Consider the following 22728-nt stretch of genomic DNA (forward strand, 5'->3'; position numbering starts at 1 on the left):
GTTGTCTTGCCAAAAGATGGGCTCAGGCCACACCAAGGGAAGAGTGTTCCTGTGGGCATCAGTGCTTTTTATTTTTACCATGAAAAAACCCCTCAGACCTCTGGAGTCCACGTGTGCAGGGACAGCAGCAGGGTTTTCTCTCTGGAGAGAGGAGTTAACCTCCTGGAGAGGACCCCGTGCCCCAGCACTTGGTGCTTACAGCATCCCTGCAAGTGTTTGATCTTGGAGCCTCGCTCGCTGCCTCCAAGCCTTGGCACAAGCCTCTACTTAATTTTCTATTATTTTTGCCCATTCCTTAGCTTGTTTCATTCTTTATCCCAGTTTCATCCTGTACATGTGATTGAATCCAATACTGCTCACTGCCCAGTTACGGAGAACTGGAGTATTGCATTGAATTACTTGATTTTAAAACTTTTGTCACCTGTGGAAAAAAATGTATGTTACGTATGGAAGGAAAATAAAAATTAAAACTTCATTGAAAGAAAAAATGGTTTTGAACAATTTTCTTTTTACTCTTCATGTCTTTAAACTGCCTCAATATTCCAGTAATAATTTTGGGCTTTGTTTTGACCTGAAAGAATCAAAGTATTTCTCTTCTGACAAGGCTGACAGATGCTTTGACTGATGCTAGACAAATTCAGGTCTTTCAGTCTAAGAATGTTACAACATCATTTGCATACAAACAGGGACCTAGACAAGCACTTGAAAATTTCTTGCACTTGCAAATCCTGACACTTGAGACGAATAAAAGGAATTTTACTCCCTGAGCCCAGCGGATGCTCAGCAATAATGACGTTCTCGTCAACATTAGTTTGAACCTCTAAATTATGAAAGTGATACTTTCTTCTCCCCCAGACAGGCTCTCCCGACGCTCTCTTGGCTCTTAACAAGCAAGGAGCATTAAAAGCAGCGATCTCTGGGGCTGCAATAAAGCCGCCATGGGGAGCGATGCTTGTTTGCTCCAGTTCTCTGTGCATTCAAAATCAACTTCCTCTCTTTGTATCTTTTGCCATAAACGATTATGTTCATACATATGCGAAGATTTGCTTCCCCTGAGCAAAACCCTCCACCATCACAACTGGGCCAGGTGGTGAAGTCAGACACGCTTACTTCCACCCTTGCAAATTCCGAAACAAACTGCTGGAAGCCCATGTGTCAGGAGAGGAGGCTGCAGAAGAGGGCAAGCTCCTCCTGTGGGAGATGCTCTGCTGCCTCTGTCCTGGGGGGCTGCCCACACCCTGCTGTGTTCCCAGCGTGGAGGAGAGCTTCTCCCCCTTCCCCTTTGTCTTTCTTCTCCCTTTTCCTTTTCCTTTCCCTTTTTCCCTTTTCCCTTTCCATTTTTCCTTTTTCCTTTTTTCCTTTTCCTTTTCCTTTTCCTTTTCCTTTTCCTTTTCCTTTTCCTTTTCCTTTTCCTTTTCCTTCCCCTTTCCATTTTCCTTTTCCTTCCCCTTTCCCTTTCCATTTTCCTTTTCCTTCCCCTTTCCATTGTCCTTTTCCTTTTCCTTTTCCTTTTCCTTTTCCTTTTCCTTCCCCTTTTCTTTTCCTTTTCCTTCCCCTTTCCCTTTTCCTTTTTTCCTTTTCCTTTTCCTTTTCCTTCCCCTTTCCCTTTCCATTTTCCTTTTCCTTTTCCTTTTCCTTTTCCTTTTCCTTCTCCTTTCCCTTTTCCTTTTCCTTCTCCTTTCCCTTTCCCTTTCCATTTTCCTTTTCCTTCTCCTTTCCATTTTCCTTTTTCCCTTTCCCCTTTTCTATTTCCCTTTTCCTTTTTCCTTTTTCCGTTTCCGTTTCCGTTTCCCTTTCCCTTTCCCTTTCCCTTTCCCTTTCCCTTTCCCTTTCCCTTTCCCTTTCCCTTCCAGGCAGGCAGCACCCACCAGGACTGCGAGTGAGACCCCCCCCCAGGTTGGGGCCATGCCAGCGTCGAGAGCCCCCCACACTCACAGACGCTGCCGTGCCGGGGTCTGGCCTTCCCTGGCACATGAAAAATTACCATTCACCCCTGTCTTACCCAAGGGGCAGGTTTTAATTTAACTCCTCTGCGGTGGGTTAGCGGGGGCATGGGGCTGCAGGTGAGGCACAGGGCAGCATCACATCTGCTGGCCCGAAATCTTGCAAATTTTGGGCCAAACCATGAAGATTTTGCAGCAGCTCACCCCAGCTCCTGTTTCCTCCCCTGCAGCTGTGTGAACAGTGCACACATAGTGTGATACGCAAATATTTCACTCGGTGTTTTTAAACTGTTTTTTACAAGAGTCTATGAATTTAGTAAAACTTCCTAAATATTCATAAACTGCTCACCAGCCACATGAGCTGATGAAGAAGGGGGCGGGGGGGGCGATTTACTATTTTGAAGAGCCATCACATAAATTATTCAGCAGCCCTAATCTGACCAGCTGTATTTACTGTCGTGGGCCAAGAGCTCCAGAGACTGCTGCCTCCCAATGCCAACCAGAAATTTCGCTGTTTTGGCTTTTGGCAGTGAGTCAAGGTGAGACCCAGGCGGATGGGGCGGTGGGGAGGGGGCTCATCTGGAAGCATCCAGCCCGATAGCAAAAATCTCCATCAGGCCAATATACTAATGGCCTTTGCAACAAGCACTCTGTGGAGCTCTTGTGCATTGTGAATGAGCAGTAATAATTACAGAATTGCAGCATCTCCAGATGTTTTGTGTATGTTTCAATCTTCATTTATTTGTTTTCTGTGCCGAGTTACTTGGGATACTGAAAATATAAATAATGAATATATGATGAGCAGCAAGAATGGATCTCTGCCCTGCCTTGCTCTCCCAAAAAAGCTAATTAAAGCAAGTACCAAAATAAAAACTGCTGGAGTCTGCTCCAGCATCAGCCATAAAAGAGTACTCATGAGCAAATAATTGACTATTAAAGCTCGACTTACAGAAAAGAAGAAAATAAAAATAGTCTTGTATACAGCTGAACCAAGCTCTTCCGAGCAGCGAGGATCTAAGCGAGGGCTGTGTCACTGGGAAATGACCTACGGCTGGGGTGGGGGCCTGGGCGTGCTCGCACCCAGGTGCCAACAAAACTGGCTCAAACCCTGAGCCAGAGCCACTAGTTTAAATTAGAGCCATTTTGGCAGCATCCCTCATCCGAGGTTTTCAAGCTCCTTGTTGGTAAAAAAATCATTGTGGTGGAGCTTTAGAGATGGGGAAACTGAGGCACGGAGCACAAGCAGGACCAGCAGCCGAAGCAATCGCTGCAGCTGGGGCAGGAGCGGATTGCCAGGCTAGGTTTGTTAAAAATCAGGGCATGTGCTATATATACATTGCCTAATATACACATAGCCTGGCTCAGGGCCAGCTTTCTCCTGGGGGTGATGTTGATACGGGATCCCAATCTGGAGGACTGTGTATTTGATTGTATGAATTATATATGTGTGTATAGATACACACACACACATATATATGTGTATGTATGTATATACTGTGATCTGATGTGTGCTCTTCAGAGTTCAATGCTTTATTTAGACTGAATTAACTTGTTTCACGGGGCTTTGTTTATCTTTTTTAATAAATCAGCTCTTTCAGCTAGATCTTGCTTTAAGAGTTGATCATATCCAGAGCCTCTAAGAGCGCAGCAGATATAAATATTTGCTTTTACAACGGGACAACTCTCCTGAGAATGCTTTAGCAAATGACTGTGGGTTTGCCTAAAACAGGGACGCTGGTAGTTTGCTGGGTTATTAGTAAGAAGTGAAGAAGCAGAAAGGTGGAGCTGTAGATAAGAGGTCTTTGGTCACCAAGCTAAGGGACAGTGTTCCATCAGGTGGGTTGAGCCCATGATCTGACTTCCTCCGCTCCTCCCAGGTGAGGATGAAGCCTGGAGGCAGATGAAGCTGATGCTGGTAGCATGGAGGGAGGCACATAGCACGACGCTGGAGACCAGTGTCGATGGACAGAGGCAGCAGACTCAAATAATTTAAACTTCCTCATTTTTTTTTCCTGCTCAGAGGTCCAGACAGGCATTCTGTTGGACTTGATGATCTTACAGGTCTTTTCCAACCTTAATGATTCTGTGATTCTGTGATTCTTGGCACTAGAAGTGACTACAAGAGTGTCTTGCTCTCTAACAAATGAAATGTCAGCATCTAGCAGTACCTGCCTGGTAATAAAAGGCTTTTTTTTTTTTCCTTTCAGTATTGTAAAATATTGAAATAAACAGGTCTGGAAAATGGGAAGGTCTTTCCTAAGGGAGACTCAGGCAGGTGCCAGTGGGACTCTCCAGAGCAAAACTACCTGTATGGAGAGTCCTCCGGCTGCAGAGCTGACACCCTTCAACTGGTCGGCGTTTGTCTGCAGCCAATTTAAAAAGGAATGGAAAGGTGCGATCTCACACTCAGAAAAGCAAAGGGACCTGATCAAACCATGTTGATGTAACTCAGAAAAATGGATACTGGAAGTGTCTGGGTTGGTGAACTCATGTGCAGCGATGCTGGGGGGGGGAAAGGGTTGGCTCTCAGCTGGGGTTGCTGTGGGTCTCCCCGCAGGGCAGTGGGCTTGGCTGTGCCTCATGGGGAGATGGAGAGGTGAGACCTGGCTAACAAGACTCCCACTTCAGAGGCTGAATTAAGATCCAGTCCTCAGAAGAAAAAAAAGTTATTATTGGGTACAGTTTATAAATGCACTGATATGTCATGACTTGTGATGCTTTTGGAAATGGGACCCAGCTCTCTAGTGATGTGGTCATGGCCCTGAGCATCCTTGGCCACCAACTCCCCTTTGTACTCAAACAGGAGCTGAATTCCTAAATAGTTTTAAGGATCTAGGTTGAAAATATGGTGCCTAAAAAAAATAATCTTTACAATGAAGTCCTCTGAAATTACTTTTAGCTAATGAGCTTCCTCTGGCCATGGAGGATGGTCATCTAATAGGTGGCAGGTAATCCCTGGGAGAATGAGGGCAGCCTAGATTTCAAGAATAGCATAATTGTATGTAAATGCAAGGAACAGGGCTCCTTTTTTTAGCTTGAAAGAGCAAAGTTCATCAGATAATGTGGCAGCTCCCAGCCCAGGAGCCCAAATTAGCCACAAGCTGTGGAGGGGGCCAGGGAGCACGGGCAGCAGCGGCAGAGCAGTGCCAGGTTTGGTGCTGCCGGCCCCGAGCTGCACGGGCAGGTCTTTTTGGGGTATTAAATTGTGACGCTAAATACATGCGTCTCTCTCAGCGGCCCTCAGCCTTCACCTAACTGCTCTTGTTAATTAAACCGCTACCCAATGCTGCTGTCTTTAAGCTGCATATAAGCCCCTCTTCATGAGCAACTGGGTTTTCAAAGCCACTGGGTGCTTTGGGCTGGTGCGCACCCCGGCAGCGCAGGCTGCTCGCACCCTCCTTCGCTCCCGCGGGCTTGGCAGCGGTTGTTTAGCCGGAGCCACCTGGGCCGTTTGCAAATACGGGATTATCTCTGTATAACAACTTCCAGATCAGGGTGCTTCTGATTATTTCTAACCTCACGCTTCCTATCTCTGCATCTTTCCACAGAGGCTCTGCTCATCTGATTATAATTTATCTGCACAGGTTCACGGCTGTCTAACTTTTGGCTTCCTGAAAAACAAGCCTCAATGTACTGGAAGCTTCCCTGCACCGCTCCAGTGGCTTTTGGGCCAACACGCTGCCCATGCCAGGGCATTTTGGGTGTTGCAGGGGCCTCACCGAGCCCCCCAGCCTGCCGGGGCGCGTGGACATGAAGGATGCTGCGCTCCTGCTGCCAGCCGGGCTGCGGCCAAGCGTGTGTGATGCAGACGTTGGCTTTGCAACGGAGGTAACAGCTGCTGAAGGGCTGTGTGTCTGCGTGCTCGGGACCAGCTCGCAGGAGGTGATGCACGCTCCAAGCCCGATTGCTAAAGGCAGCCTAATCCCCTGCGCCTCGCAGAGCCACGGTCAGCATCGCATGGCTACGCTGGGATGGCCAGGGTACCGCTGAAGCCAGCCCATCCCCTGGGGTCACGCTGGGTGGGCCTTGCCAAGGGCTTTTTGGGGAAAAAAAAAGAAAAAAAAGAAGATCTTTTATGGAAGAAAATTGTGGCAGCAATAGACCTGATCAGATTTTTTTTTTTTTTTTTTTTTGAGCAAGACTGACAGTGTGCCAGGCTGACTCTGGCAACACAGCTGGCCAGGGCCAGCAAAAAGCATCCCGCTCCCTCGGCCAAACAGTGACCCCAGCACTGCACCCGATCCCCCCGCCACGAAACTGGACCCCCTGACACTCATGCTCAGCTTCAGGTGGTGTCACCTTTACTAAGTTCTCGGAGATGTGAAAGAAAAGGGCTCTACGTGCTCCCCCCACCCATGGGGCGCTGGCACCCGCACATAGTGTGCGCAGAGAGGTAAACCAGCAGGGCCAGATGGCGACGGAGCAGAATTTTACAAGCTTGTAGCTCCATCCCTCAAGCTCAGTGGGTTTGTCAGAAATGGTTAATCATACCCTGAATGGGATAAGAGAAAAAAAAAAGGCATTCTTTTTTTTTTAAACCAAAAGTATCTCAAAGCGTAGGGGACTTCTGGAGCCCATATGAAAAATAAAAAAGGTCTGGAAGCTGCATTTGCACTTTTATTGCTGAAATTCGTATTGACTCCTTATTTTGCCAGCACCATCTTTCTTACAGAATGTGACCCAAGGCCTTTCCGTAGTGCTGGCGAAGGGCCCAGCAGAGGGGAGCATCGCCTGAGATACTCTCCTCTCCCCGGGTTGTTGCCTGTCTGCTCCGATTCCAGCGTTGCATTAAAACTGGGTCGCACATCAGTGCTCTGCGGGGACGCAGAGATGCTCTCTGGTGAGAACTGGGTTTTGAAGAGCCGCTTCCAGCAGCGACAGCGTCCCATGCACAGGGATACTGGGCTCTGGGTACAAAATTGCATGGGAGAAGGCGTAGCAATTCTGCTGCAAGGAGTCTTTAAAGCTTGTTACATTACCCCTGGGGAGAGGCAGCAAGCAGTTAAAGGGGGAAAAGTTCTTTGCTGAGCAATTCAGACTCTTGCCTTGCGAAACGCAGCTCAGTCATACTGGGGCTGACAGACAGCATTCATTGTGCTTTTAATCACTGACAAGGAATTAAATTGTACATATTAAGTGCCAATTATATAATAACCTGTAGTTAGTGTCATACTTGTCGCTGAAAGCAATACCCCTACCCAACTTACCAGGTCTGTTTTGGAAAACATGGAAAGATCTGTGATCTTTCTAAGAAAAAGGCTGTTATTTGTAAATTACCAGTTGAAGTCTCCCCCAGCGTAAGCCAGAGGCCCGTGAGGGGTTTTGGCTGAGATGCGCTGGCTTACACCAGGTGAAGACTTGGCTTTCTTAACACCAAAAAATGCGTCCAGGTCACCAGCCCCGGGGAAGGCACGTGGTGTGCAGGAGATGCTCCTCCGTCGGCGTTCTCTTCCCACCGAGACCATGTCAGGGATGGGGCTGGGCTGGTTCTTTGTGCTTTCATTGCAAGACCAGCTAAATGAAAATCCAGTTTTCTACTCACAATTAACCAACAGTCCTTAAGAGCAAAAACATACACACGAGACTCTGCCCTTTGGATGAATACTTCCATTTATTCCAACTGGAAAAAACATTATTTTTTTTTAAATATACTTAAGTGTCATTTCTTTTTTTTTTTGTTTTTCTTTTTAAAGGAATAATAATTATCACATTGTCCTTTACAAACAACAAAAAAATTCCTAGCAATAGTCTGTGGTATGGAGACATCCATCTTCAAGATTTTTCTGCATCTGCTGCTTTGAGTAGGCAACGGGGTGTCCCCACGCTCGCCCAGGGGTGCCGGCGCCAGCCCTGCAGCGGGACCCTCCTCCCCGGGGTGCAGGGCAGGGGCCGGCTTGGCAGAGGTGCAGGGTCGTGCCGAGATGCCGGCAGCGCGTGGGGCGAGGGCGATGCAGCCGGTTAAGCCTCTCAGCCCTCCTGCGGCTCAAAGCCCAGCTTTCTTAACACCCTCAGGCGCTAACCTGCACCTTGGGGTGCCAAGAGCCCCTTTTGCAAACCTGCTCCTTCCCAGGAAGCACAGGGACAACCCGGCATTGGCTTGCAAAGCTCCGGCGCATCCGCCTCGGCCGCCGGGACGCGCCGCGATGGCAGTACCCCAATGGTTTAAAGCATACAGAGAACAAACTCACATCCACCATAATACAATACAGCTGAGCCCTATTTATAGAACACTCTGCCACGGCGAGGCTGCGCGGGGCTGTCCTCGCTCCGCAGGCAGGGGCTGAGCCCACCCGGGGGATGAGCCCCCCGGCCACACGTGGCTTCGGAGGGGCGAGGGCGTCTCGCCAGGGCAGGATCAGGCCCGGGAGAGCAGTTTGCAGTCGTTCTCTTACGTGTTAGGCAGTAGGCAATATTGAGACTTCCACTCGGTAATGAACAGCAGTTAACATAACCCAGGAGACTAGAGCACCATAAGACAAGTCTATATTCAAAACAACGTCATGCTGACATCACACAATTGCACCATTTACACTTTTATTTACTCCAAATAATAGTTCAACGTTTAGTAACTTCAGCGTTCTCTACAGAGGTGTAAAATTCCTTCTCCGGCTTTGGTCATTTACAACGTTGCAGACATTTGGTAGTTCTGTTCTTTCCTATTTAATGATCCAAAAAAAAAAAAAAAAGTCCCTTTTGCAGCTGTCAGGATTCCTGTATCTGACTGATGGAGTGTACCTGAAAATCACAGGTGTGAGCAGACTTCAAAATGCCACTGAGGCCTCTTCAAGATTTAACGAATCAGAAAATGTTCTCTTTATTTACCAGGATCAAATCAAACAAACAGAAAAAAGGGTTAAAAAAAAAAACAACCTCAAAACAAATGACAACTCAAACTCTCACTGGTAGACTTAAATTTATGATGAAATGGAAAAGGGGGGGGGGTCCAAAGTACTGTTTGGTTAGCTCTGGCTGAAAACAATTCTGAATGTGCATGCATTTTCCCAGTGACTCCTAAGATATAGAAATTCCTCTGATATTACAAAATACAAAAATATTTTCTCCAAACTCTCATTTACATTGCATTTACAACAATCATGGAAATAACTTAGGCTCCCACACTGTCCGAGAGACAAATTACCTACCAACATGGCTAATGGAAAACAAAAACGTGGTGGAAAGCAAAAGCTACCGGCAAACTGATGCTGAAAGTCAACAGTGGTAACCAAAACGTACGGACAAACAGAACTCAAAAGGTGGCAGTATTTGGGAGAAAGAGGAAAAACTACTGGGTAAATATTACAGGCTAAAGTGAACTTTTTTTTTTTTTTCTCCAAAGTAAGATGTGCAAAATATATTCACCGTGCCCAGGATTATGACTATTTATAGAAGCCAGTCTACAACCTTCTTACAAATCCCTACTCTTCTTTTTTGTTACAACAAACAAAAGCGCTTACATGATCTAAAACAGTGCAAGTTTGTGAGTTAATTTACATTCTCCCAAGGTGCCCGGCATGGATGCCATTAGGATATGATACAGTTTTTGCTCTTCTGTCTTTTCCGGCTGTGCAACTGTCCCCTGCCACCCAGCGTGGAAGACTTGGGCATGCTGTACGAGCCGTACTTGTGCAGGAGCTCCTCACTGGTCACGTACCGCAGGCGGGCGGGTTGGGGAATCGGCTCGCCGAGGAAATAGCCCTCGTTGTCAGACTCCGAAGAGGAGGAGCAGGTCGAGCACCAGTCGTATTCGGCGAAGTAGGGCCCCCATCTCTCGCCCAAGTGGTTCTGCAAGGCCAGATCTGACACCGTCCGGGGACAGTGGCCGTAGACGTCCCTGCGGGGACCCTGCTCCACCGTCTCTCTGCAGCTCCTCTGGTGCATGAACTGGTCGTAGTCTTCCCTGGCTCGCAGCGAGGGTCTCTCCTTCAGCCGGCAGCACTGCTCGCTGGCCAGGTGCAGGGCGTTATCCGACCGGGAACGTCGAGACCGCCGGGGCCGGTGCGGGCGGTAATGCCGGTCATCATCCCGGAGGTTAGTTCGCCGGCGCGTGCGCTCGCTCATGGGGGCATGCCTCGAGCCCTCCTGCGCCCCCAGCTTGCCCCCGGGCACCCCGCTACCATAGTCGAAGCTCTGGTGCATCCGTCCGTGCGACGGCCGCTCTCGGTACCCAAGGGGGCTGGCGAGGTCGTGCAGGTTCGGCTCCATGTCCTGGTACTGCTGCACCGACAGCAGGCTGCGGACAGACTCAGCGCTTCGAAATTGCATGGAGGAGTTCAGGGTCCCCATGTTGCTCATCTTCTCTGAGACGTTCATGCCCGAGTCTTTGCTCAGGTCAGGCATCGAGAACCTGGAGAGATGCTCCTGGCGCTTGGCTCCACCCTCTGCAGAGAGGCCTTTGCAGGGAAAGGCGAAAGGAAGGAAAAAAAGAGAGTTAAGAAGGAGAATTTTCTATCAGCAGAGATGCAGGGAGAAGGCTGGGTTTGGCCTGAGACTTTTGCTTTAAAGAATAACTCGGTGGTTTAGATGCTGTCCTGAAGAGCCCTTCAAGTGGATGTTTTGTTTTTTTTTTTTAAAGAGCAGGCAGTTCCTCCTTTGGGGAAATCACACCAATTGAAGGTGTTTTGAGTTGGACTCCAAGGTGCTTTTCACGACTTCCTTCCCCATATGTTTACGCTGTCTGCGACTTGATAGGAATAACTAGCAATGCCAGTGAGAAATTATGCATCAGAGGTAACCTCAGGCCTCCTGAGATAACTAGGGTGCCATGATCCGGCACCCACAGCTTGTGCAATGACGACATCTTTTGAAGGACTGAACAATGTCAGGGGCAGCCAAAAACAGGGCCACTGACTAATTCAGGCTTGTCACCATGCTGCACCACACAGGCCCCCCGAATGACACCCGCGGAGGGACCAAAGGTGCAGCCTTGGCCGTGTCAGGTTCCCCAGGAGGCGAGGAAACACCCGAGCCCCACAGGGTCTGCTGGAGCTCCCCATATTCAGCAGGACGGCGAGAGGGTCAGGCTATCCCTGCAGATATCCAGGGAGCTGCAAATGGGCAGGAAGCAGGAATATCAGCCCCAGCTTGATGGGCTGCCCTGCTCGGGAAGGTGGCCCACTGGGTCTCTCCCATGTGCCAGTCAGCCCTGAGCTCCTGCAAGGTGCTCTCCTCCAGCCCAGAGCTCCTGCAAGGTGCTCTCCTCCAGCCCAGAAAGCCTTCACCCACCAGCAGAGAAGTGGGGTGTCTGCTCAGCACCTGCCCATCAATAAGAAACTCAACGCACCCCACGTTGCCCTAGTCCTTGGCCTGTTTTCTGGGTGTTTCCTGACTATTTTCTGACTATGTCCATTTTGGCTTGACAACTGGCAGCAGTCAGCGCCTGCATTGCAAGCTCAGGACAATGTGTTTCGCAAGCTATTTCAAAGGAAATCCATTTCATCCCAAATGAAACGCAGAGTGTTTGCTTTGGCCCTCTTCTCCCCATCCCTCTCTGACAACCTCCCTGTGCAGACCAAACGCAGAGCACTGTGCACCATCAGCAGGATTTTCAACATGACGCACAGCCCTTATGCAATCACTGAGAATTTACGACTTTGTAAATTAATTAAAAAAACCAACAACCCAACCCACAATTCAAGAATAAACTTCTTTTCCCCTTAACAAAAGCTGCTTACATTTCATCGAGAGCTCAGCCTGCCAAACCTGAACAAGAACAAGGGCTGCTGTCACTAACCCCGCTCACGAGCCGCTTCGGGGTTTCTTTGGACTCAGCCTTAAAAAGATCAACAGATCCTGCAAAGACGGGCAAGGTTTTCCAAATCCTCCCCTCAGTGGCACCAGGGAAAGCTTTAGCGCTTGAGCATGAGCTGCCGCTGGGTCTCGCATGATTTGGCTTTGCTCCCCGAGTCCGAGCCGCCGCAGCCATTTCTCCCTGCTCGTTTGCTTTTCTGCTGTTAATGGGGATGTTTCTGCAGTTTACGATTACAGAGGAAGGTAAAGCGAAGGCAATCCCTGAACGCCGCAGGAAAAGGGAGAGGCTGGGTTAAAAAAAAGTTAAAGCCATATTTTGTTTCAAAAAGGACGCACTTTTCAAGCCAGCTTCACTCCTTTTTTTCCTAAGCCACGCTGATCTCGAGCGAGCTAACCCAAGCCTGCTGACCACCCTTTGGGAACAGTCCCGCCCGGGCCCCCCGTCCCCTCCGAGGACCTGCCCACCCAGGCTCCCCGCTCCCGTCATGGGAGCGAGTAATTCCCGGCACACACCACCTCCCTGATGGAGCCACAATCTTCTGCCTTTGATCCCAATGATGCTGTTTGTCACATCAGGCACTGCTCCCCGTGTCACTCCTGCGCCCAGCAGCCCCCCGGGAGGGAAAAGCAACTCGGTAACGTGCACAAAGACCTCCTGAAAGGCCAGAATAACAGTGGGATTGCCGGCGCAGCTGATCCAAATGTGAATCACGGCTGCTGACAGCCGAACATGGCCTTAATCGGATCTGTCAGACAATAGTTGATGCCAAAGAAAATGAGCCCTCGGTGACATTTATGCAACCCTTCATTAAGAGAACCGGCGCAGCTCTGCACTAAGAACGAGCAACGGCAGCGCTGTGCAGGAATACAGCTCCAGATGCCATGGGATGCTTCTGCGGTGTCAGCAGATGAATTTTGGCAGCATCGTTTGAAAGGGGCTGACCTCGTCCTGCCTCGCAGGGGCATGGGGCGAGCTGGTGCTTTGCCCCTGGTGCACAGCCAGCCGCATCGGATGGCACCCATGGGGCTTGGCTCCCTCTGCCACGGTCATCTCTTTCCTCCGGTCCTGCGCCCAGCAAGAATAAAAACAAGCATCTGGGGAGAGGCTCCTGAGAGATGGAAAGAGCAGAACAGTATTTTCAAATTAAGCGAGACATATCTGCATCCTCCACATCACCGGCAGGAGCGTTGCACACGGCTGCAGTGGCCGAGCAGGATGACCTGCGGTGAAACCTGCGTTTCTTTTTGCCGGGAGTAAAGCAAGCTGCGATAAGCGGGGGGGTCAGGCTCCTGGAAAGGCAGAGCCAGCGATTCACAGGTTTAGCTTATGCAGGATGGGGGTCTCCAGCCCCTTGCACACACCTCCAGCAGACACCATGAGTGCTTTTGTCTTTTTTCCTTCAAAGCGCTGGCCAGCACAGAGGGAAGCAATTTCAGACGAGGAGCCTGCGATACACTACGGCTCATGCTCGGAGTGCAAGGTTTAATCAGAGATTATTAGGTCCAGGGGGTGTTTCTGGCTGTTCGTTCAGCCAGCCTGATTATAATTAAGCACACACATTTTAAGATCTTGAATCACTGGGAAAACGTCGACTGTAAAAGGAATCCAGCATGGAGCACGTACATCACCATCGCCAGCACGTGGAGCTCAGGGTGCAATGGAACCTGTGCTTGGGAGACTGCAGCAAAGCCACCCCAAGACCCAACAGATTCATTTCTCCATACGACAGAGTGGGAAACGCTCCTTGCTGAGGGCCAAACGCATCTTCCCAGGCAGATTTGGCAGGCTGCAAAAAAAAAAAGCCTTTTCTTGGGAGCCATACTAGCAAATGACCCACCAAGCAGTGCGGCTGGGGGCCAGGGAAGCATTTTTTTATCTGCTCACGGTGGCAGTGAAGGATTTCTTCCACTTCCTCAGGAGCAAAGCTGTGCTTTTACAGCATCCCTGCAGACACCGAGAGCTCCGCATGGCTCTTACGGTACCCAGAGCAGGTACCAGATCAAGGATGCGACTTCTAACCAACACAAAACACAAAGGTACCTCCAGGCTTAACTTCACATTTACACCAACGCAAGGTGTAACGCATCATGAGTGGGGGTTAGGCCCAGATTAGTCTTTCAAAGCTTGCAAAATGATCCTGCCCCTCTCTGCAGAGCCGCACAGCCTTGGCAAGGCGTAGCAGGAGGAGGCCAGGAGCGCTCCAGCCTGACCGCAGCGAGTTCAGAGGACAGTAACAACCATTTGTCTAAAAAAATTCATCTAGAAAACATGACCTAGGAATAAAGTTTGAAAGAGCAGGGGTTGTTTAGTCTAGAGAAGAGAAGGCTGAAGGGGATATAATAACAGCCTTCAAACATGGAAAAAAGCACTTGCAAAGAGGAAGGGAATGCATTATTCTCCAGGTCTGCTGAACTCCTACGAGGAAAATTTCAGCTTGGAGAAGAAGAAAACGATTCCTGTGCAATCACAGCAGAAGATGGCCGGGGGAGGCTCCGGCACCGGAGGGTTCCCCTGGCACCCGAAGGCAGCGGGTGCCTGGGCACAGGCAGGGTGGCTCCGGGTCTCCGGGACGGGGCGAAGGTGGCACCACCCCTCCTCTCCTGTGGTCATTTGCCATTTCAGAGCTAGACCAGTGCACTGAGGCCCGATCTTCTTGAATTACCAGTATTTATTTACAGCCACTGCAGCGCCCTCTTAATGAAGTGTTTCATCTGGGAACACAGTTAATAACTCGAGTGAGCCCTAACCTGGAAGAAAGAGCACGCAAGGGGAGACCCCACCATGCAGCGGTGATTTTTTTCTAACAAGGAAACCTGAGAATCTGTTTCCCGAGACCGTCCAGGGGAGCGGGAGCCCTGCTCTGGCCCACGGCGCAAGATGATTGTTACCACGTCACCAAGCCCTTTCCAAGGGTGCAAACTCAGGGATGACATGCGGACCCCACGAGACTTTCCTTCTGCAAAATGATGCTCCAAGAGGCACCGAGCGCATCTGTCGGTGGCTGCCTCAGAGGCTCTTGCACTGGAAGAGGAGAGATGGCACCTGCTGCCGCCAGCATGGTGCGTCGGCCGGCGGCCGTCCCGTGGCCAGATTGGAGCCAGCACTGCGGCGCACGTGGACACAGCAGGTTATTTTGCTGCCGTTCTCCGCTGCGTGGGGCTGCCAGGCTCAATATTTCACCCTGGAGCCATGGAAACGCACGCCTTTCGGATGAACACAAGTGAAAGCTGTAGCTTGTCTGCGGGCGTTCAATATAGAACTCGAGCTGGCTACGGCGCCGGGAACACAAAGCAGGTTTCTGGTTAACATTTAGGTTTGCTAAGAACATGCTGTACGATCCCCTCTGAAGTCCTTCCCCACCCCTGTTAAGAACCATGTTTATCCCATAAAACATTGCCAGGGGAAATAACAATCAAATAAGCAAAGTGATAGCACGAAGATATGCCTCATGAGCATCACCTCTACAACCTTGCCACAACAAAGCACTTAGAGGTGCTTAAATCTCACTGTGCGCTTTGCTAAACTAGGGCTGCAAGTTACATTAATTATGAATTATTAAACCACTTGGCAAATGACAGCAGAGGGGCCGCAGAGAGCACGTACGCTGGCTGTGAGGCTGGGAATGAAGTCCCCTGTGAGGGGATGCAGCTCCCAGGCCCCAACAAATTCAACTCCCCGCCAAGCTGGGCTAACACGGGGCGAGGCCCCGCCGCAGCCTGCATCCCACTGCAGAGAGAGCATCGTCTGCTTCACCCCGGCGGGGGAATGCAAAACGCCCTGACTTAGGGTATTGCAAACAAACAGGGCTATGCTGACGCTCGCTTCTTGCCTTTACATTTATCATAGTGTACACATATACCTGTGCATCGCAGACCTCACCACCTGAGCCCCATATAGGTGCCTGCCTGCACCAGAACTCTGCGCCCAGCCCAGAAAGCCAGTGTTTAAGTGCAGTTATAGAGGCACAGGAGGGGACAGTGCACCATCTCTCATGTCCAGCCCCCCATGCCAGAGCCTTCTTTCTCCCATAGCACCACGCAGGCACATCCTCACCACCCCTGAAACAGGGTTTATTTCAAGTTCAACCCCAAGAACTAAAAAGGAACTTAAGGAGAAAGAGCCTGCCCAGGGCTTTGTTTATAGCTCAGCCTCCTCTCACTTCTGAGCGACCTCGGGCTGTGCAGAAATAAAGCAGAACCCTTATGTAACTGGAAATCGTGGAAAGTAAACAATTCAGGGGAAAGCAGAGCGCTCGCCAAGCAGGTCGTGGTGCCAACAGCCTCCCACGGTGTGCCCCCGCACGCCATCCCAAGGGTGTCAGGGTGTATTTCCTACCTGATCACTCCCTCTGTCCGGCTCACTGAAAGAAGTCCCTACCTGGGTGCTGCCTGGAAAAGGAGTTGGATTTTTAACCTGGAGATGTTCCCGTAACCCCCCTCATGGGCACCACCAGCTCCCATGCCCTCCCCAGACAAGGCAGGACGGCCAACACGCCGGGTCAGGGATGATGTGCTATTGCTTCCCCCGACAACATCTCCTTCCAGAAGTCCATTTTGGTTCTCCCTCTGGTTTGGTCATTACCTCATGTGCTTTGGCACATCCATGTGTGACACCGGAGGGGCGAAGGCATGCACACGGCTGGCCCCCACGATAAGCATGCCAAACCTCCCACTGCTGAGCGGCAGAAGGCGGGCGAGGGGCAGAAGAAACGTTCCTGGCAATTTTATAATGTTTCAGCACTGGCCCTTTGGGAAGGAAAACCTCTATCTTCACATCTTGGGTTTTGAAATGAACTGGCTTGGACTGGGGAATATTATACCTGGGTCTCAAACTTGCAAGAAATCCCCCCAGGGATCCCATCTTCCGACTCAGAAACAGTTCTACACTGCCCGTGTTTGGGGGACAGACGATGGTAGGAGCGTGCTGGAGAGCTAGGAGCCTCCTTTTAGAAAAAGTCAAGAACAGCCAATGTGTCATTTTCTGGCTTGCGTAACTTGGCTGAAGTGCCCGGGGCAGCCGCCAGCTCCAGCCAAGGCGGGTGAGAAGCACCCGTGGGATGCTGTGCCACTGAGCACATGGAGATGGGGACCAGCCCCGGGACCCTGCTCACCCTCAGCCCCTCACTGCTGTCCCCAAGGGTGCTCAGGAGCTGCTCCCAAGCCCTCGGTGCACGAGAGGCTGGGCCATTGAACGCTTCATGGAAAATATACCCTGGCCCTGAGAAACAGGGCTTTTTCCTTTTCCCCTGCAGCTTTCAGCCCCTCCTCGGGCAGAGGAAGAAGAGGGGACTGGAGACAGACGATGCCGTCAGGTCACTCTGCAACTCAGACACGCAGGGATCAGCGCTGACCCACGTGCATATTCATACGTTTTTCCTCTCTGCTTTCTGGGTGTATTACAGTTGTTGTCTAGTCCTGGAAAAACAAGCTATTTGGGGCCTTTGGGCATCTCACAACACAGATGACAGGAGAAACGTGTGCCATACATGTGAAATCACATTCCACCCTGTAATGGCACCAGTTTAACATCTTTTTTCCCTGGATTTATGCCTGTGACAGATGAGGCTGTTACCCTCACCCAAACTCATTTTCTCAAGGAATACTTAAAATCTATTTCACCTTTTGCATACGACAATGTCACCATTCAACGTGACTTCTACCTCCAAAGCACTCCTGCTCTCTGCAAGCTGCACACAAAGACTGTTCCCAGAGAATACCATTTAGCCCACAGGTATTTTCTTAAGTGGGCTATTTGACCAGCTGGCATTTTGTGGAAATGACTGCTCGGAATCAGCAGAGATCGGCTCTTGATTTCTAATTCAGCTGCTAGGCACACACAGCGCCTGCAAAACCTTTTTACAGGGCAACGCAAGCACAAGCAGGGCAAGGCAGAGCACAAGCACTGGGAGCAGGGCTGTGATGGACCGAGTATCTTCTGGGAAGTGATTAGCCTGTGGTAGGATCAGACTCCTCCTCAGGAGAAAAGCTTCGTGGACAAATTCCATCTTAGCATCGTCCTGATTGCTTAATGAAGGGCGTTATAGGGTAAACATTGCTACAGGATCCACTGTTTTGTATTGTTGCTAATGCCATTAAAAAAAAAAAAGCAAAAGCAGCCAAAGGAAATAAAATTTAAAAGATAACATAAAATCCAGGAAAATGAGCTCTCTCTTGGAAAATGCGCTGGGAAATACTTTTTGCTCTTTGCCTCTCCATCTAATGGACATGTTGGGCAGGAGGAGGACCCAGCCTTCAAGAAGAAGACATAGTGGATCAGAGTCTGTCATAGCCTTTGGTTGATGGCAGAGAAGGGATTTTCAAACAGATATGCGGGAGGAAAGAAGAGCTGCCCTCCACCAGCAGGAAACTCTGCCCTTTGCCAGTGCATGTGGTTAAAACACATCAGCATCTATGGCAAGTACACAAGCACAAACCAGACGACGGCAGAGACGCCCCCACCTAATTCAAACCCCGAAACAAGGCACAAGGAGGATCACTGCTACCTCTGCCACTCCGGCGTCTGCGGGTGCGCTGCTGCCAATGGTGCAATGACGAGGCGCAGTTGAACACTTTAAGGGCGAGCGCCCAAGATCAACACAGTGTAACACCTCTTAACCAACCCATGGGGAATTGGCTTTGAAGGGTTTAAATAGAGCCCGGTTGGTAAGGTGAAAACCTGGGGTCTTGCAAGAGACTTGGGGTCACATAGATCTTGACCCACCCAATGGGTGACCCCAGGTCCGGCAATGAACGCATTACCAATGTTATAGGGACAACACCTGTTCACAGGAGGCAGCCTTCTGGCCAGAGGACAGGGACTACTGCTGCACACCCTATGTATCATCTGCGTTTACTGACGTCTCTGGCTAATTAGTACTTAAGTCGTAATAGAAACATCACAGCAAAATCTGCTGCCAGGGAGGAACCAGCTTTTAACGTGTGCTCTGCAGGTCAGGGACTGTTTGCCCTTCAGCTCCCTATAAAAAAAGAATGTTTTCAGCGATGCCATAAAATGTTAGATGGATGTGGCGTTAATTCTTTCACTTTATAAGGTGGAGCAACTGTGCAGCATCAGTAGCTCAAAGGGACCTTGTATCTGGATGCCTGGGAGTTTCTTGCAAAGCAGAGCAGGGCTGTGTGGGGCCGAGGGCACGGGGCGAGCCAGACCCTCGGGCTGTGCTGGGGGGAGCTTTGCAGGGGTGATGAGCGTGGGGATGAGGAAAGCCAGGCAATGGGGCGCTGCGCCCTGACAGCCCCCGGCCAAAAACCCGCTCTCCCGCAGACCTCAGCCAGGTCACTGAATCTCCCTGTCCTCAGAACGCTGACGATTAAATGGGATGGTAATTGTGTCCTCCGTAATTGCACACACGGCCCTGGGGGAGCTGCCTGTTACTGCTGCATGGCCCCCAGCTCGAGCTGAGCCAGGTCCCAGAGCAAGGAAAATTATTAGGATCTTACACATTAATAAAAATGTTATCACCTCACTCTGCAGAGGAACTGCTTAAATTCGTTGCAAGCCCCATCATGCTGAGCATCTGCTCCAGAAAGCAGGAAAGAAGCAAGTCATTAAGGGAGGCACTGCCTGTAAGGAAACTCATACTTTGGCTAAGTACGGAGAATGGATGCCTTGGGAAGAGCTCCCTCCCAGCATTTTATATAGGGGTTTCTAAAATGAAAGACAGAATGATTTTCACCCTAATACGAAGGCCTTGCCACGTTTCTCATCTCTTGACCTGTATCCCCGATAACTTGTTACACTTCAGCTCCAAAGCATGCGACAACCGCTTCAGTATTCAGGGATTGCTCATCTGAACTCGATGTTGCTCAAGACTCTTTGTACTGACGGGGTTTTACACAATACAAGTTTTCAGGAACACGAGCGGCTTTGGAAACGCAGGGCTTTGCTTTAGAGAGCCTTGTTTCGAAGAGCAATTCCCAAGTCCCTTGCCATTTCACATCTACTTTTCCTCCATGTATATCTGAGGCTGTTTGAGCAAAACCCTCTCCAGCTCGTTAGCTTCTCCTCTCCCTCCCTGCTTTACCACTCACTGGCTAGGGAGATCCTGGCTGAACACAGAGATCATTTCACGCCTTGGCACAAGGCTGGCAACTTCCCTAAACAAACATGCTGAAACCCAGGAGCGGGGCGAGGAGGCACGGGTGTAGCAGAGCAAACCTGTCTGTCCAGGCGGGGCAGAGGCACAGAGCTCGGCTTCGGCGGTGCTCAGCTCTCCGGGGGCCCGGCGATGCTCGCCGGCGCATCCCCACCACCCAGTGCCAGCATCCCGCGGGAGGCCCTCGGGACAGGGTACCAAACAGCTCGCAGGCTGCTCGCTGCTGGTGACAGCAAGACAGACGGACTCCATTTTGCAGGAGGCAGGCACAGGACCTGCCCAAATCCAAGCAATGCTTGGCTGGAACAGAGAAAAGCCAGGGGAGCAGCAAAGAAAAAGCAAGGCAGTATCTCTGGCGAGCAAAACAGGCTCAGTATTTTCTTTTCCGAGAACTTTTCCGCTGAGGGACTCGGAAGCAAGTGATAGCTGTGCCAGACGAGCACAGCCGTCCGATAACGCAAACTACAGCAGGCTGCAGAAGGATGGCGTGTGCAGGGGGCTGAGCCTCCCCAGCGCCGGGCTGCAGACCAGAGCCCTGCCGCGGACACGTCCGCGCACGCACACCCATCCCCACAGCCGCAAAATGAAACCCAAACACATTCGGGGTGAGAGGGCTGAGAAATATTACCCTGGGATGTGCTCACGAGAAACGGGCTCAGCCTGACAGGACAAGCATCTCGCCTGGCTTTTCCCTGCAGTTTCTACCAGAGGATTGGGGAAGAGGAGAAAAAGAGCCTTGCATAGAAGGGGAAGACTTTCTTTCAACTAGTCACGTGCTCGAGGACTGCATAACATGCAAAAGGGGTTAACTGGGCCTATTTCAAAGCATTTAAAGATATTTTTAGCCCCCGAGGGCAGCTGACAGCAGTCCTTCAAGCGCTAAAGGCTGGAATCTGCCTCTGCGTTAGCAGCTGGCCTTGATTTTCCCCCCTCTTCACACAAGGGAGGATTAAAGAGCTTGAAAACATTTGTTTTGAGCTACACGAAAAGGCCAGCCATCTATGAAGCCCTGCATTTGGTAAACAAGCAAGCAGGGTGAGAGGGGGCTGCCAGGCACACCGGGGCCAGGCAGGCAAGCCCGTGGCACCGAGCGGCGGTCCCCAAGCTGCTGGTCACCTCCGCAATGAGACGACACCCGCCACGGCACTGACCCGGAGCAGAAGGGAACCCATCACATGGAGTAGGTCCCAGGGTGGCCGCAGGGTGACAGGAGCAGGGGTGACGTACCTGTTGCGTTGGAGAGCGCGAGGGACTCCATGGAGCCGCGGGGAGTCTGCTCGGTGGGCGTCAGGTCCTCTGGGAACTTGAGGGCATTGATGGGGTGCCGGGTGCGGCACTGTGGCGTCGGCATCCCCCCTTCCTCTTCCTCTTCGTACTTGGGGACTTTGAGACTTCCTCTGGTCTCGGGGAAGCTCTGGTTGGACATGTCGCTGTAGCTCTCCTGTGAGCGAAGCCTCCCTGAGTAGTAGTCCTCTCTGCAGTCCTGGATGAAGCTGCCGCCATGGCTCTTCATCGCCAGCGAGGAGCTCCGCTTTGGGTTGCTGAAATGTTTTGCCCATAAATCCGGCTGCGAGCCCGGGACCTGGCCGGGGTTATAGGAGGTCCTTATGTTGCACTGGCTGAGAAGCTGCAAAGGGCTTTGGGACTGACTTTGCTCCATTTTGCTCCCGTAGTGATAGAGCTCGTCCCGGCTCCTCCACAAGTGCTCCCTGTTGAGGCTCGGCGTCTGGCTGGCCAGGCTCAGCAAATCCATCTGCAGGGACAGGGGGTCCACGTCGGTGGAGAGGCGGTTGGAGGTGACCTGCAGCTGGTTGCATGGGCTGCGCGCCCCCTCCTCGCCTTTCCCCTTGTTCTTGCCGATCTTGGCGCTGCGGCGGGACTCCTTGGCTCGCGCGCTCTGGAAAGCTGAGTCGGAGGAGTCGGAGCCGTTGGGGTCATCGCCGACGCTGCAGGCCCTGGAGCAGAAGATCTGCCCCTGCTTGGGCAGGAAGGGGCGTCCCAGCAGGGATTTCTTGCACTGCGCGCAGCAGAAGCAGGTCTCGGTGGCGTGCCAGTGCTGGCCGTCGTACGTCATCTGGCCCTGGTCGATACCTTGAGGGGGAAGACGCATGGCGTCAGAGTTAGCCCAAGTACATCGCTTTGCACTGCACTTAACAGGCGCGTCCCCTACGAGCGACACACACCCAGGCTCGCTCTCGAAAGCCCTTCAGCAGGGTTTCTCCGACGCGTGAAGTTAAGCCCATTTCTAATTCCCTGCAGGCTGCAGGCCTTTGCTTGGGAGTTACTCAATGTTGGGAACGGCAGCAGAACCGAGCCTCAAGCTATTTCATATTAAATGGGGATATTTCCCATCATAAAGTGAAGGAATGCAAGAAGTCCTCCATAAAGTCCTTGAAGTCAAAGCAATAATATGCTGCCTATTTAAAAAACCAAAAAGCCTCCAACTCAACCATAATGAGGAATTTGTGCTGCCTTGGTTAAGTAGGTAACAAAGCAGATGACATCCCTGTCCCTCGCTGCTACCGCGGCCCCATCCTAACTTTATTTTGGCTACTGCGGCCCCTTCTCCAAAAGGAAGTGAAAAGAGCTGGACCCAGGGATGTGAGCGAAAACCCTTGCCTTGCATCCAGCCAAATTTCTCAGGTTGCCCGCACCAGCCCCCCTTGGGTTAAGTAACGGAATTGATGCAGAGGGTCTGTCCCCCTCCAGCAAAACCCCAAGGAGCACATGCCCGCTGCACGCACATCGCTCTTGGTCAGAGCCATGAGCAAATCTCCTGAGGTTTCAATTATAACGTTTATTCACTTCTTTAAGCTGCCGTTCATGGCAAAAGCCCCCGTTACCCGAGAAACTGCTGCGCATGGTGCGGGCTGGCCGGCACGGCGGGGTGCTGCACCACACATGTGCACAGCACGTGCTTGCAC

General features: G+C 51.1%; 1 protein-coding gene across 1 annotated transcript in view; it reads right to left on the reverse strand.

Annotated features, from left to right (window-relative positions):
• Nucleotides 1–9442: 9442 nt before the first annotated feature.
• The window catches only part of PRICKLE2 (prickle planar cell polarity protein 2), a 104803-nt gene continuing 91517 nt past the window's right edge, over nt 9443–22728 (reverse strand). The window contains exons 8-9 of the mRNA XM_059823351.1: nt 21032–21895; nt 9443–10333 (exon numbers count right to left, since the gene is read on the reverse strand). Of these exons, the coding sequence (XP_059679334.1) occupies nt 9465–10333; nt 21032–21895 (1733 nt within the window). The 3' untranslated portion in view covers nt 9443–9464. The remainder of the gene's footprint in view (nt 10334–21031; nt 21896–22728) is intronic.

The sequence above is a fragment of the Gavia stellata genome, chromosome 12 (assembly GCF_030936135.1).
Source record: "Gavia stellata isolate bGavSte3 chromosome 12, bGavSte3.hap2, whole genome shotgun sequence".
In the NCBI taxonomy this organism is placed as follows: domain Eukaryota; kingdom Metazoa; phylum Chordata; class Aves; order Gaviiformes; family Gaviidae; genus Gavia; species Gavia stellata.